Source organism: Macrotis lagotis, chromosome 3 (assembly GCF_037893015.1).
Source record: "Macrotis lagotis isolate mMagLag1 chromosome 3, bilby.v1.9.chrom.fasta, whole genome shotgun sequence".
Lineage (NCBI taxonomy): Eukaryota > Metazoa > Chordata > Mammalia > Peramelemorphia > Peramelidae > Macrotis > Macrotis lagotis.
This window is the reverse complement of record NC_133660.1, coordinates 194716890-194729125: the sequence shown is the minus strand read 5'-3', so window position 1 is coordinate 194729125 and position 12236 is coordinate 194716890. Positions and strand designations below refer to the sequence as shown.

General features: G+C 41.7%; 1 protein-coding gene across 1 annotated transcript in view; it reads right to left on the bottom strand.

The window, feature by feature from the left end:
• LGI2 (leucine rich repeat LGI family member 2) overlaps window positions 1-5193 on the bottom strand; it is a 43281-nt gene extending 38088 nt beyond the window's left edge. Inside the window, exons 1-2 of the mRNA XM_074229692.1 lie at window positions 4997-5193; window positions 2804-2875 (exon numbers count right to left, since the gene is read on the bottom strand). Coding sequence (XP_074085793.1) covers window positions 2804-2875; window positions 4997-5193 — 269 coding nt within the window. The remainder of the gene's footprint in view (window positions 1-2803; window positions 2876-4996) is intronic.
• Between the last annotated feature and the right edge of the window lie 7043 nt (window positions 5194-12236).

The window sequence follows — 12236 nt, the reverse complement described above, 5'->3', positions numbered from 1 at the left end:
ATTTCTGTGATTTATCAGTTATATGCTATTTCTCATCTATACCAGTGAATTTAGTTTTCAATATATCTAATTTGGATAATCCTGAAAATGTGTTATTATCCTCATTAAAGAAAAACTTTTTTATGTTTTTGCAAGGCAAATGGGGTTAAGTGGCTTGCCCAAGGCCACACAGCTAGGTAATTATTAAGTGTCTGAGACTGGATTTGAACCCAGGTACTCCTGATTCCAAGGCCAGTGATTTATCCAGTATGCCACCTAGCTGCCCAAAGAAAAACTTTTTAAAAAATGTTCCACAAATTTGAAGTTGCAATTGATTTTTAAATTGCATATGTAATTATTTCTGCACATAAAGTCTATATCCTGTTCAGGAAGATGTATGATTTTCTTTCACATTTCAACATAAAAATCAGTATGTATTCATTCCTTTCCTAGTTCCCTCTAATACTTTGCAGAGTTCCCATTTCCTTCAAGATATAAAACAGTTACTAAAGAAAGATTGTGATATATGGGAAAGAGTACAGATTTGGGATCCCAAACCTCTTAACTGTATAACCTTGAGTAATACACTTAACTTCTCCATTACTCAAGTTACTATGTGACTTAAAAAAAACCCATTTAATCTCTATGGGCCTCAGTTTCTCTTCTCTGCAAATGGGGGTAGTAGATAATGCTTACCCTACCTACCTCAGAGGAAATCAAATGAGATATGGATATGAATAATAATAGATGGTATTTAATACAGCTTTTTTCATACATTGTTCTCATAGTCCTTAGGATAATCCTTCTCACATTGGAAGTACTATTCACTGCACCCTTGGATCAGCTGGTTCCTCTTAGCACCTCCATTTTAAGGAGGATAATCAGTCCAAACATGCCTTCATTCCTCTCCTAAGAACTTTCTCTATCATGCCATAAACTTCATGTGAGCCCACTCCAGCCTGGTGCTATTTCTTATATTGTAAGTAGCCTCCAAAAAAAAAAATGAGATTTCTCACTTTGATTGCCTTCTTCCTGCCAGAATGTACATTTTTTAAAGAGAAGGTCCAGGTCAAACAGGTCTTCATTCTTCTCCTAGGCACTCTGGACTTCATGAACTTTCTCTACAATCTCTCCCCCTCACCCCCTGCCCCAACACCTTGTACCAGGCACCTTCATTTCTGTCCCTCCCTAATCCTTTTTGTGTACTGTCTTCCCTTATAGAAAGCAAACTCTTTGATGTCAATAGCTGTCTTTCCTTCCGTTTACATCTGTATTTCCTGCACTTAGCAGTGCTTGCCTAGCTCAAAGTCAAGGATCAAAATATGCTCCATATCTTGGTTTGTTGACTTATTAAGTGATTGCTGTGTGTCAAACTAAACCCAACTAATCCATCTCCTCTACTTTAAAAATGAGAAAACTGAGATCCAGAAAGGCTAAGTGATTTTCCTCAGTTCACGCAGGTATGAAATCGGATTTGAACTCAGGCCTTCTTAGGGTCCTCAGACTTCAAAGTCAATGCATTTTCCACTGTAAACTTCCTATTTAATTTTCTCAAGTATTGGCTGACATTCATACAGCTTTGTATATACCTCATTTGAGTCTCACATGTTCATACTAGGGATATTATTATTATTATTATTATTATTATTATTATTATTATTATTATTATTATTATTATTATTTTCATAGGAAAACTGAACTAAAATATTAAGTGAGGAGATCCAGGTCACATAGTCAATGGTGGAGACAAGATTCAAATACATAGCTCCTTACTCCAAATTCAGTATTCCATACACAGCTGCTTTGCAAACTATGAAGCATTTACAGATGGGTAGTCCCCAGAAAAGGTATGATGACTAGTGACTACCAAATTAAGAATTTATGACCAAAAAAAAAAAATTGGAACATTAACTTATACTCATTCATGATTAATGCCTTTATTTTATTTCTTAAAATCTGATCATTTTAATATCAAATAAGGGAGCGTATGTAAAAAGACTTTGTAAAATGTTAGGAATCTAAAAAGGGAAGGCATTTTCATTTTAATTATCAGCTATAAGATATCATGCTCATTACTTTAATTTTCCTTTTTATCACCCTTTTTAAGGGTGACAGTTTAAGCAACTGCATATATCAGTGATTGCATTTTTACTTAATTTACTCTTAAAAGTTATACTAGTTGTTTTTAAAAGTTTTCATCACTGAACAACATCAAATGAGTACCAGAGCATGGTACAGTGTGTAGTTCCTAGGTACCCTTAGTTATGGATACATAACAATGTAAGTAACCTTCAAGGGATGGGAGGTGGGGTGAGGGGGCATGAGAGAGCCAGTAAAGAGAGTTACACTGGGCCTCCAGGAATCCTCAAATAAGGCTGTTCCTCCAGACTGGTTATGACTCTACCACTTACAAAAGCTCTCAGAAATTGACTTTCAGCCCACTCCAACAATGAGATCTTAAAAATGAAGTAAGGGAGTGAGGGAATCATTGTAGGTCACACTAAAGCTTCCTTGTGACATTCATTCCCATCTCAATTACTGCTGGAGGCATTTGGGGGGAGATGGAGGAGGAAAACATTGTCATAAAGATCTATAATTAAGGGGGGAGGGACAAAAGGAAATAGTTCCAAACAAATTTATGTGGCCCCAAGGAAGGAAGGAATGAAAGAAATCATAGTGGACCTGCAGAACGAAGACTCTACTTGTCAAGTTAAGCCTGTTTGATTGATGGGTGCTGCACACCAGAGGAAAGAGGGAGAGGCTAACACAGGGGCAGGGATTGAAAAGGGAACAATAAATATATTTGGGGCATTTCCATACTTACAGCAATTGCAAGGAAGGTAGATGAGAAAACATTCGGTCCTTGATTTCAGAAAATGTTCCATTTACCAGACTCCTAAAAGGAGGAAGAAAAAGGCCAACAAACCCCAAGAACAATCTCTAGCATTCTTCAGAAACATGCTGGGCAGTGCAGACAGTTTGTTCTATCCCTCCCCCCCATCTGCTACCACCTTTCCCTCATTTCCTTCCTCTTTACAGTGAGGACATTCATGCCATTGCCTCGAAGAGTGGGCTGCACAAAAGTAGCCTATGTCTCCTCAGATGTAACAGGAAAGTAGAAAAGCAAGCAAAGAGTTGGTGGATTTGATCAAAACTTAGAAAACCAAGTCTTACTTGTAATTCAAGTCAACTTCCCAATCTTCTAGGCTGATCTGAAATGATCTAGCCAATTGCTTTAATCTTGCCTTTGAATTTCTTTGAATAGCTACGAACTTTCACTGGGGGAACTATGATTTCTTCAGGACAGGAAAATACTGGCAGGCAAATACCCTCTATTTAAGCCTATTCCAGTTCCCAAGAGGCAGAGGAGTGAAGTAGATAAGACCATGGTCACACAACACAACTATTGTGTGTTGGATCTCAGGTTTTCTAGACTCCAAATCAGGAATGTCATTTTGGTAGGCACCCTCTCATTTACTAGACAGGAAATAGAGATGGGAACCATGATGACATTGGGATCTCCTGAGAAAGGAGACTACCAAGGAAAGTCTGAATCTCTGCAACCTTTAGTCTTTGAAAGTTTCCTAGGACTGTGAGAGGTTAAATGGTTTGCCCAGGGTTACACAGCCAGTATGTATCAGAGGTTAGAATTCCATGAAGTCAGGTCTTCCTGACTCCAAGGTCAGCTCTCTTAACCATTACAACAAGCTTCCTCCCCATCCAATCCTAATAAATAGGAAAACTCTAGAACAAGTACCACTTCTTGGGAAAAGATCTGTAAAATTCTGAAAGTATGGCTAAAGGAGGAGAAATGATCAAACAGCCATGAAAGTTGGAAAGGGCTAATGATACTTCAACTAAAGTATGCTGTGGGAGGCAAAACTTTCTACCAGGTAAAAGTCTATGTTCATTTCAGTCCATGTTCATTAGATCTATTTTGGTCCAGGTGACCTTGACTTAGCCCCTTTATCTACCCTGCTTCATCCTTCTTTTTCTGCAGTTTGACAATATGAAGAATCTAAAGTGATATAGTCAGGGGTCACAGTCAACTTTAAAGAAGTTGGTCAAGATTTCCCATCACAACGGGCCTCTCCTCTCACTGGCCCAATACTAGGCAGAGGAGGAAACCCCTTAGCAGATCTCTTCTCCAAACTTGAAACATCTTCATTCTCAGCTTCATGCTGAGGACCTCTTCCAAGAGCAAGAGAAGGTATGCTGTTGCCAGCCAGGTGTCCCTGGAATCCTCTGATTCAACTCCTCTCCAAGGCTGACTAGCCCTTTATCAAGTAGACTATTGGAGCAGAAAATGACCCTCGGTCTTGAGGGGTACCCGTTCATAACCATTAGTCATTCCTACCCATGGAGCTTGAGATCACTGGATTCAAGTGAGGGTAAGAAAGCCTGCCAAGAAGGTGGAGAAAGGTCCCCAAGTTTCTCCAGTCTAGGAAAGGTAGTCAACTTCCTGAACTGGGTGGAAGGAATGGACAAACCCTGATAAAAGCTGCAAGTCAAGCCTCCACCTGGCCACTTGGCCATCTACTCTGCCCCTTCGGGTGGCTCCCACCCCGATGTGAAAGAATCCACTCTGGGGGCTTTCGAGGGTTGGCACCTTGGCGCCTGAAGGTCGGGAAAAAGCAGCCCCAAATGTGGAGCCCCAGGAATAACACAAGTAGACTGACGCTCATCTCGAGGCTTCCCCAGAGGGGCTCAGGGCTGCTCACCCTCCGTATAGACACACACACACACACACAGACAATAATAGCGACACAACATTCAGCAACTTAGCGGCCACTGGCCAGAGTCGAGGGCGCGCCAAGCACCCACCTGGGGGCCTTCCGCGCGCCCTCTCCCCAGCCCACCTCCAGCACACCCCCCCGATCCACGCCCCACTGCCCCCACAGAAAGTCAAGGAAGACACAAAGGCGAGGGGGTGGGGGAGGGTGGGGGGCTCCGGTCCCCGAGGAGGGAGCGGGGGGCGACGCGGGGGAGGAGGGAGTGAAGAGGAGGTCCCACTCACAAGGAGCTGATGTCACCCGGGACGATCCTGGGCACCCAGGAGGAGCCGACGCAGATGATGGACTCCTTGGTACAGCTGCAAGTGGCCGGGCAGCGGACCAGCCGCCTCACCTGGGCGCGCTGCAGCAGGCAGGCGGCGGCCAGCAGCAGCAGCAGCAGCGACCCCCCGCCGCCGCCGCCGCCCCTCAGCAGAGCCATGCCCGGGCGGCCGGGCCCCGCGCCCCCGGGCCCCGCGCCCGGACCCCGCCGCCGCTGGGGATGCTGCCGCCGCCGCAGCCGCGCCCGCTCACGCCGCCTCCGCTGCCTCCGCTGCCGCTGCTAGTCCAGGGGTGGCAGCCGCGGGTGGGGGAGCCGGAGCCGCAGCCGGGCAGCATGCTGCCCCCCGGCCCCCGCCCCGGCGCTGCCTCCTTCTCCCCGCTGGGCTCCGGCGGCGGCGGCCGCTGCCCCTGCCCCTGCCGCTGCCCCTGCCGCTGCCCCTGCCGCTGCCCCTGCCGCTGCCGCTACTGCTGCCCCTGCTGCCGCTGCTGATCCTGCTTGCTGAACTGACTCCTTCCTGACATCAGCACTTTAGCTGCAGCCCGTTTCTGGCCAATGAATAATGTATTCAGGGCTCCTCTCTAAAAGTGGGGGTGGGGTGAAGGTGGTTGGTGTTGGGGGGGTTAATCCCCCCAAGAGTTCACCGCATCCTCTGACCCCTTCTCTCCGGCTCCCTCCGTCTTCCCCATCTCATATCCCAACCGGTCCCTCCAGCCTACTTGTCCTGGAGCTCCAAGAGGTGGGAAGAGAAGAGTGGCTGACCTTGGGAAGGAGAATCTGGGCACCTCTGGGAGACTGGTGCCCCTTCTCCACCTGCCCACTGCCACTCAGACCCACTTCAAGATTAGAGCCCTCGAAGGTCTTCTAGCCCAACCCCTTCAGCTCACAATGGAAGGAAATTAGACTCAGGTTAAGGGACTTGCCCAGGATCACTTCACAAGTCAGACTTCACTCTGCTCCCACCATCTGCCGAAGGAAGTTGGGAGATACCTGTTAGAGTTCAGGACATTGTAAATTTTTAGAACTGGAAGGGATTTAAGGGATTATTATAATCTAATGGCATAATAAATGTTAAGTTACTTTAGAAACTTAAGTATTTATCCAGACCAAATCTTTCACTTAATTCTTCAAGAAGCTGAGGCCCCCCAAATGGAAGCAACTTGTCTAAAGTCACATGGATATTAAGTGAGAGGTCTTCCCTAGAGGTCCCCATCCCTGGAAGGAAAATCCGGATGTCATTGCATTTTAGAATTTGAAATTTTCCAAGTCCATAATAATAACTAGCATTACATAGCCTTTTAAAGTTTCCAAAGCACTTAATAAATGTTACTAATTTGATCCTCACAAGAACCCTGGTTGGGGGGGGGGGGGGAGAGGATATGTCCCATTCTTATGTCCGTTTGGTAGAGGAGGAAACTGAAGCAGAGGTTAAGTGATTCACTCAGAGGCATACAATTAGGAAGTATCAGGCAGGATTTGAATTCAGACCTTCCTGACGCCCAAGTCCAATGGCTGGCCACTTAGCTGCCTCAACATTAGTCTACTAACAAGAAACTAGAGTAACTCAGGTTGCTATGGAAATGTAAGTAATTACCTTGTTCATGTCAAATGAAGACTTTTTTTTCTGTCAAATGAAGATTTCACAGAAAATTGATCAGGTTTGGAAGAGTAAAATTCTTTGACCAAGACCACCTAGGTTAAGTGTGAGTTCTAAAAGCCAAACCCAATTTTCTGACTCCAGATCCAGGCCTCTCTCCACTATATCGCTGATCGAAACATCAAGTCTCCAAAACTGGACAAACTGAAGCACCATTAGTAGGGCCCTCAGGTATTCAGGGATGTTGTACCAGTGGTGTGGAGGAAGAAGAGGAGAGAAAATTATAGGGCAGCCACAAATGAAAATGTATGTAGGACTGACTAGACTCGTGTATATGGTATCAAACACCCCTATGGAGTTATGGCCCTGGTCAGGGAATAGAAATTATGGGCACCATATTTTGAGAAGATTTTTTTTAAGGTTTCTTTAAGGAAGAAATGTGAAAGCCACCATTGTGGCCCTGTGCATCTGTTTACTTTCTTGGTCTTCTTGGAGTCAGGGCCCTGGAGAATTGCACAGGTTTTAAAAGCATACTGGAGCTATTGATGAAAACTCTAACCTCATAATTTGTTGGCAGGAAAATGCTTCATTTGTGTATTTACACATAAGCACATACATTGTTATCCATAGAGTCAACATGTGATTTCCAAGAGATCTTGTGGGGAAAAAGAAACAAATAGAAAAGAAGCTTCACTATTCTGCATGTTCAGTTTTAGCTCACAGTAAGGAAAACCCCCACCAAATGAACTGAAACATAACCAAAATGGTGAAGAATAGGAATAATTGTCCACCCCATTGAGAACGCTAGAGATAAGACAATGATAATCACCACCCTAATGGGATTTTGGAACAAATGGATTTAGATTTTTGACATCATCAGACAGAAGTCCCTTTACAAAGCTCTATTGTCATCAGAACAATTATAATCCTTTCTAGAGCAATCTCGTGATCAGTTGGGACAACTGTTTACCAATACAGACTGTGAGAGATATGATATGGTATTAGAGAGGTATCTGAATACTGGGGCAGCTCAATTCAGTTCCATTTATAAGCTTTTACTTCATGTACCCACACTTAGAGATGCTAAAGATATAATATAGAAAAGGAAACTGTCCTTAGCCTCAAGGAGGTTAAATTCTTTTGGCAAGGATATAACATGTGTAAAAGAACATTCAAAGTATAAAAAAGATCATTGTAAGAGAAAAAATGTGCTAATAACTAGAAGCATTAGTAAAAGAAGGTCGACATTTAGCTGCATTTCAAAGTTAGGGATTCTACCAGACAAAAGTGCATTCCAGATACAAGAGGTCATTTGTACAAAGGTACCAAGGCTGGTGATGAAATAGTATGGATGGGAAATAAGTGGTAGCTCAGTCTGATTGGATTGAAAGGGAAATGAAAAGGAAATCACATTTTTTTTAAGTTGGAAAAAAATAAGTGGGAACAACATTGCAGCATGCTTTAAATGTCAAGGTGAAGAGTTTGCATTTTATTCTGGAGCAATTTGAACCCACTGAAGATTTTTTGAATAAAGAAGTAATCAGGTCACATATGGTTGGATCTATATTTTAGGAATATCAACTTGATAAAAACTCTGCCACATTGATGAGGTAGGGAGGGACTGGATTTTGCTCAAAATGACCTAAATGGTTATGTTAAACACCTAAAGTTCATGGTTTATCACAGCCTCCCTGTGATCTCAAATGGCATTTCTTTTGACTGGGAAAATCATCTAATTTCTCATCTTATGTTATTTTAATGTTTGTTTAGTCATTTCAATCACATCCAACTTTGCATGACCCCATTAGGAATTTTCTTGGCAAAGATAGTGAGTGGTTTGCCATTTCCTTCTCCAGATCATTTTACAGATAGGAAACTGAGACAAAAAGGGTAAAATGACTTGCCCAGCATCATCTAGGTGGTAAATGACTGCCGTTATATTTGGACTCAGCAGGAATTAATAGGGAAAAAACCCCCACACATTTGGAGTCAGGGTAAGTGACTTCTAATCCCAGCTCTGCTATTCACTAGCTCTATGACCTAGGACAGAAAAATCCCTTTATTTTTCTTGGATTCTAGAAGCCTCATCTTTAAAAATAAGGAACTTGAACAACATAATCTCAAAGGTTCCTTCTAGCTATTATTTTTCCATCTCTGCTTTACTGTTGATAGTAATGATTAATAACTGCCTTAAAAGAAAACAGGGGCTCTCAAGAAGTAGTGTGGCATTTTATATCTATCTACCTATCTGGATTTAAGTATGCATTAAGGAATTTTGCCCCAACCCCAGGTCCTAAGCTCATCAGAATGGGGGGTGGGGTACTGGATTCTGGCATTTCCTGACCTGCATTAGATAAACAAAAGTTTAGGGACAAAAAAGATCATCTTATATAAAGGGCAGAGTTGCAGAAGTGTAGCCTGCCCCTCCCATATTCCTAAGAAAAACTCCAAGGTATTTTGGAAGGTCTTGGAGCTAGTTGTCAGAGATATTATGGAAGAAAATCTCACCTCAATCTAAATATCAAGTCAGTCTTGGGGAGTTCATGCTGAGGAGGAGTAAGGTGACTTTTTTTTTAAAGAAAAAGAAAAACTTTGATCTAAGAGGTTCTCTTCTCTACTGACTGGGAATAGCTATGGTCCTGGCTGATAAAAGGATCTGAACAGTCTGACTTTCACAAAAGAACAGCAGCCCTCTCTGTGGGGGAAGAAGTCTAGCAGTAGATGAGAGCAGAAACTCAGCAAAGAAGCCCAACAGCAGAATCCAGTAGCAGCAGCTCAATGAGGAAACAGAGGGAGTGAAATAAAACAACTCTAGGGAGAAAGAGCAGGGGAGCAGCATTAAGTTATCTTGGGGAGTATAGCATGAAGGTCTATGGGGGATGGTGACCATTTTGGTGTGTAGAGAAGAATTACTCCTGCCTAATACTTTCCTTTTCAGTGTTGATTAAATGCTCCTTTATTTTAAATGACTTTTTCTGAGATCACATTAATTAACTAATATGATCACATTAATTAATTAATGTGTGAGATGGGATTCAAGCCCAAGTCTTCTGACTCTCCATCCCATGGTTTTCCCTTATAATATGTATTAAACTAAGGATTGTAGAATGAACCCTCTAGACTATAGGAAAACCCTAGAATGTCATTTATTATAAACTATTTGAATGGAAAATTGTAAATGAGAGGGAGGGGGAGGGAGGGAAGAGAGAGAGAGAATTGAGTACTTGCTAATGTGCTGAAATTAGTGACCTTGTAACCTTGTTTGAATGGAAGTTCTGGAAAATTGTCTTTGGTTATAATTCATAGATAAATAGATAGGTAAGTAGGTAGACAGATAGATAGATAGATAGATAGATAGATAGATAAATGGTTAGATAGACAGATAGCTAGATAGCAAGATACATAGGTAGATGATAGATAGATAGATAGATAGATAAATGGTTAGATAGACAGATAGCTAGATAGCAAGATACATAGGTAGATGATAGATAGATAGATAGATAGATAGATAGATAGATAGATAGATAGATGTGGTTATTTGCATTTCCCCCAATTGCATTTAATACAAATTTTAATACTTGGTTTTTTTAAAGTTTTACATTCCAAATTCTAATCTTCACTCTTTCTCCTTCACTCCTTCCCCTTTTCCCTGAGACAGCGAGTAAACAGATATAGGTTATATATGTGCAATCTTGCAATACATTTTAATAGTAGTCATTTTGTACAAGAAGACTTGAATAAAAGAAAAAGAATGAAAGAGTTGTTATAAAGTGGAGGGTTAGGCAGTAAGGTGCATTTAAGAAAAGCTATGAGACAAAAGAAGAATCTAATAAGTACAAGGAAAGGGACCAAACCAAGTGAAGTTTTTAGTGGACTGCAAGTTCAACATGAGTCAACATGGAAATCTAATAAGTTATTAAAATCTTGAGCCACATTAAGAGAAATCAAACTTCCAGGAACAAGGAGGAGATAGGCCCATAATCTGCCTTACTACCAAAGACACTGTTGAGTAGAATAAGTCTTAGACTTGTCCTCTTTGGCCTCAAGGGCAAAACTGGAATGTTCCACCAATGAATAGAAGCTGCAAAGAAACACATAGAGTTGATTTAAGGACAAAATTTCCCAGCAATTAGACTTATCCAAAAAAATAATCACTGATTCAAAAGGTTTTCAAGTAAAATACCATCCATACTTTGGGGGATATGAGTTGAACTAGGCAGTCAGATAAGGAAGGTCCCTTCCATCTCTGAAATTCTATGGTTCTGTGAAGCCTCTGAGAAATCTGAAGAGGGATAGATCATTTTCAATGAAAAGACATGTCCGGGAAGGTTTCATAGCTTAGACAGATCTTGAGGTGGACCTGGGAGGAAGTGAGTTACTTCATAAAGCAAGGATTGTATGAGGGGTGACCATTTCAAGAATTTACTATCAGCAAAAGCTGGAGATGAGCCAGGGTGGGATGAGAGAGGTGGACATTAGACAAATTTGTCTTCCCTCATCCTAAAAAACAAGCAACAACAAAAAATAATTTTATCTTGACCCCACAGTTTCCTCAAACTTTTCCTCCTATATAACTCTTTTCCTCCCCTACCTCAAAACTCTTAGAAAGAGTAATCATTGCTACCGCCACTGAAGAAAGAGTAATATTGTGACCTCCTCTCCTTCATGCCTCTCTGACTTCTTACCCTTTTATGATGGCTTCTGCCCTATAATGCTGCTGGGATTACACTTTAAAAAGGTCTCATTGTTCTCTGTTATAGTAATGCCCTAGACTCTAGGATGCAGGGACACCAGTGATAATAAGCCCAGAGACCTGACAGCATTCTCCTCCAAGCCTCTTGTTAGATTGGCACAATTAGACATTTTTTACATCTCACTATCCTAATCTGACTATGTCTTCTCTGCTTCATCATCTTTCTATCACCTAAATTAAATATCTCCTTCCCCAACCTCTAAACCCTGTTCCTAGTCTTTAATGATCCCATCCTCTCCTAAGGGTTTAATTATTATCTCATATCTATATATCCAACCCCAATCTTTCCCCTGACCTTCAGTTTTATATCTTCAATTGCTTTTTAAACATATTTGCTTGGTTATCCTACTGGCACCTCAAACTCAACATGTCCAAAATTGAACTCATCATCTTTGTTCTTAAACATGTACTCACTTCCAAATGTCCTCTCTTTGTTAATGGCGTCACTGTATTCTTAGTCACCCATACTGGCCACCAGGGTTATCTTTGACTCCTCATTCTCCTTCATAGTCCTAGAATATCTCTGCTCCATCTTTATCTGCTCATAAAATCATTGCCTTATTTTAGGTCCTGTATCTCTTCTCAATCATAGAAGATGGTTGTGATAGCTTCCTCCTTTGTTTCCCTGCCTCCAATCCTTCTCATTCTCCAATTAAGCCTTCACTCAACTGAAAAAAAATAATCTCTTTACATTGTTTCCATCCTATACATTGATGTAAATTGAATGTGTTATAAGAGTAAACATAAGAGTAAACATAAACCTCTCCCTGCCCAAGAAAATGAGAAACCTCAAGAATAGAGAGAGACAAAACAAATGTACTTCAATCTATGTTCAGATTCCAATGGCTCTGTCTC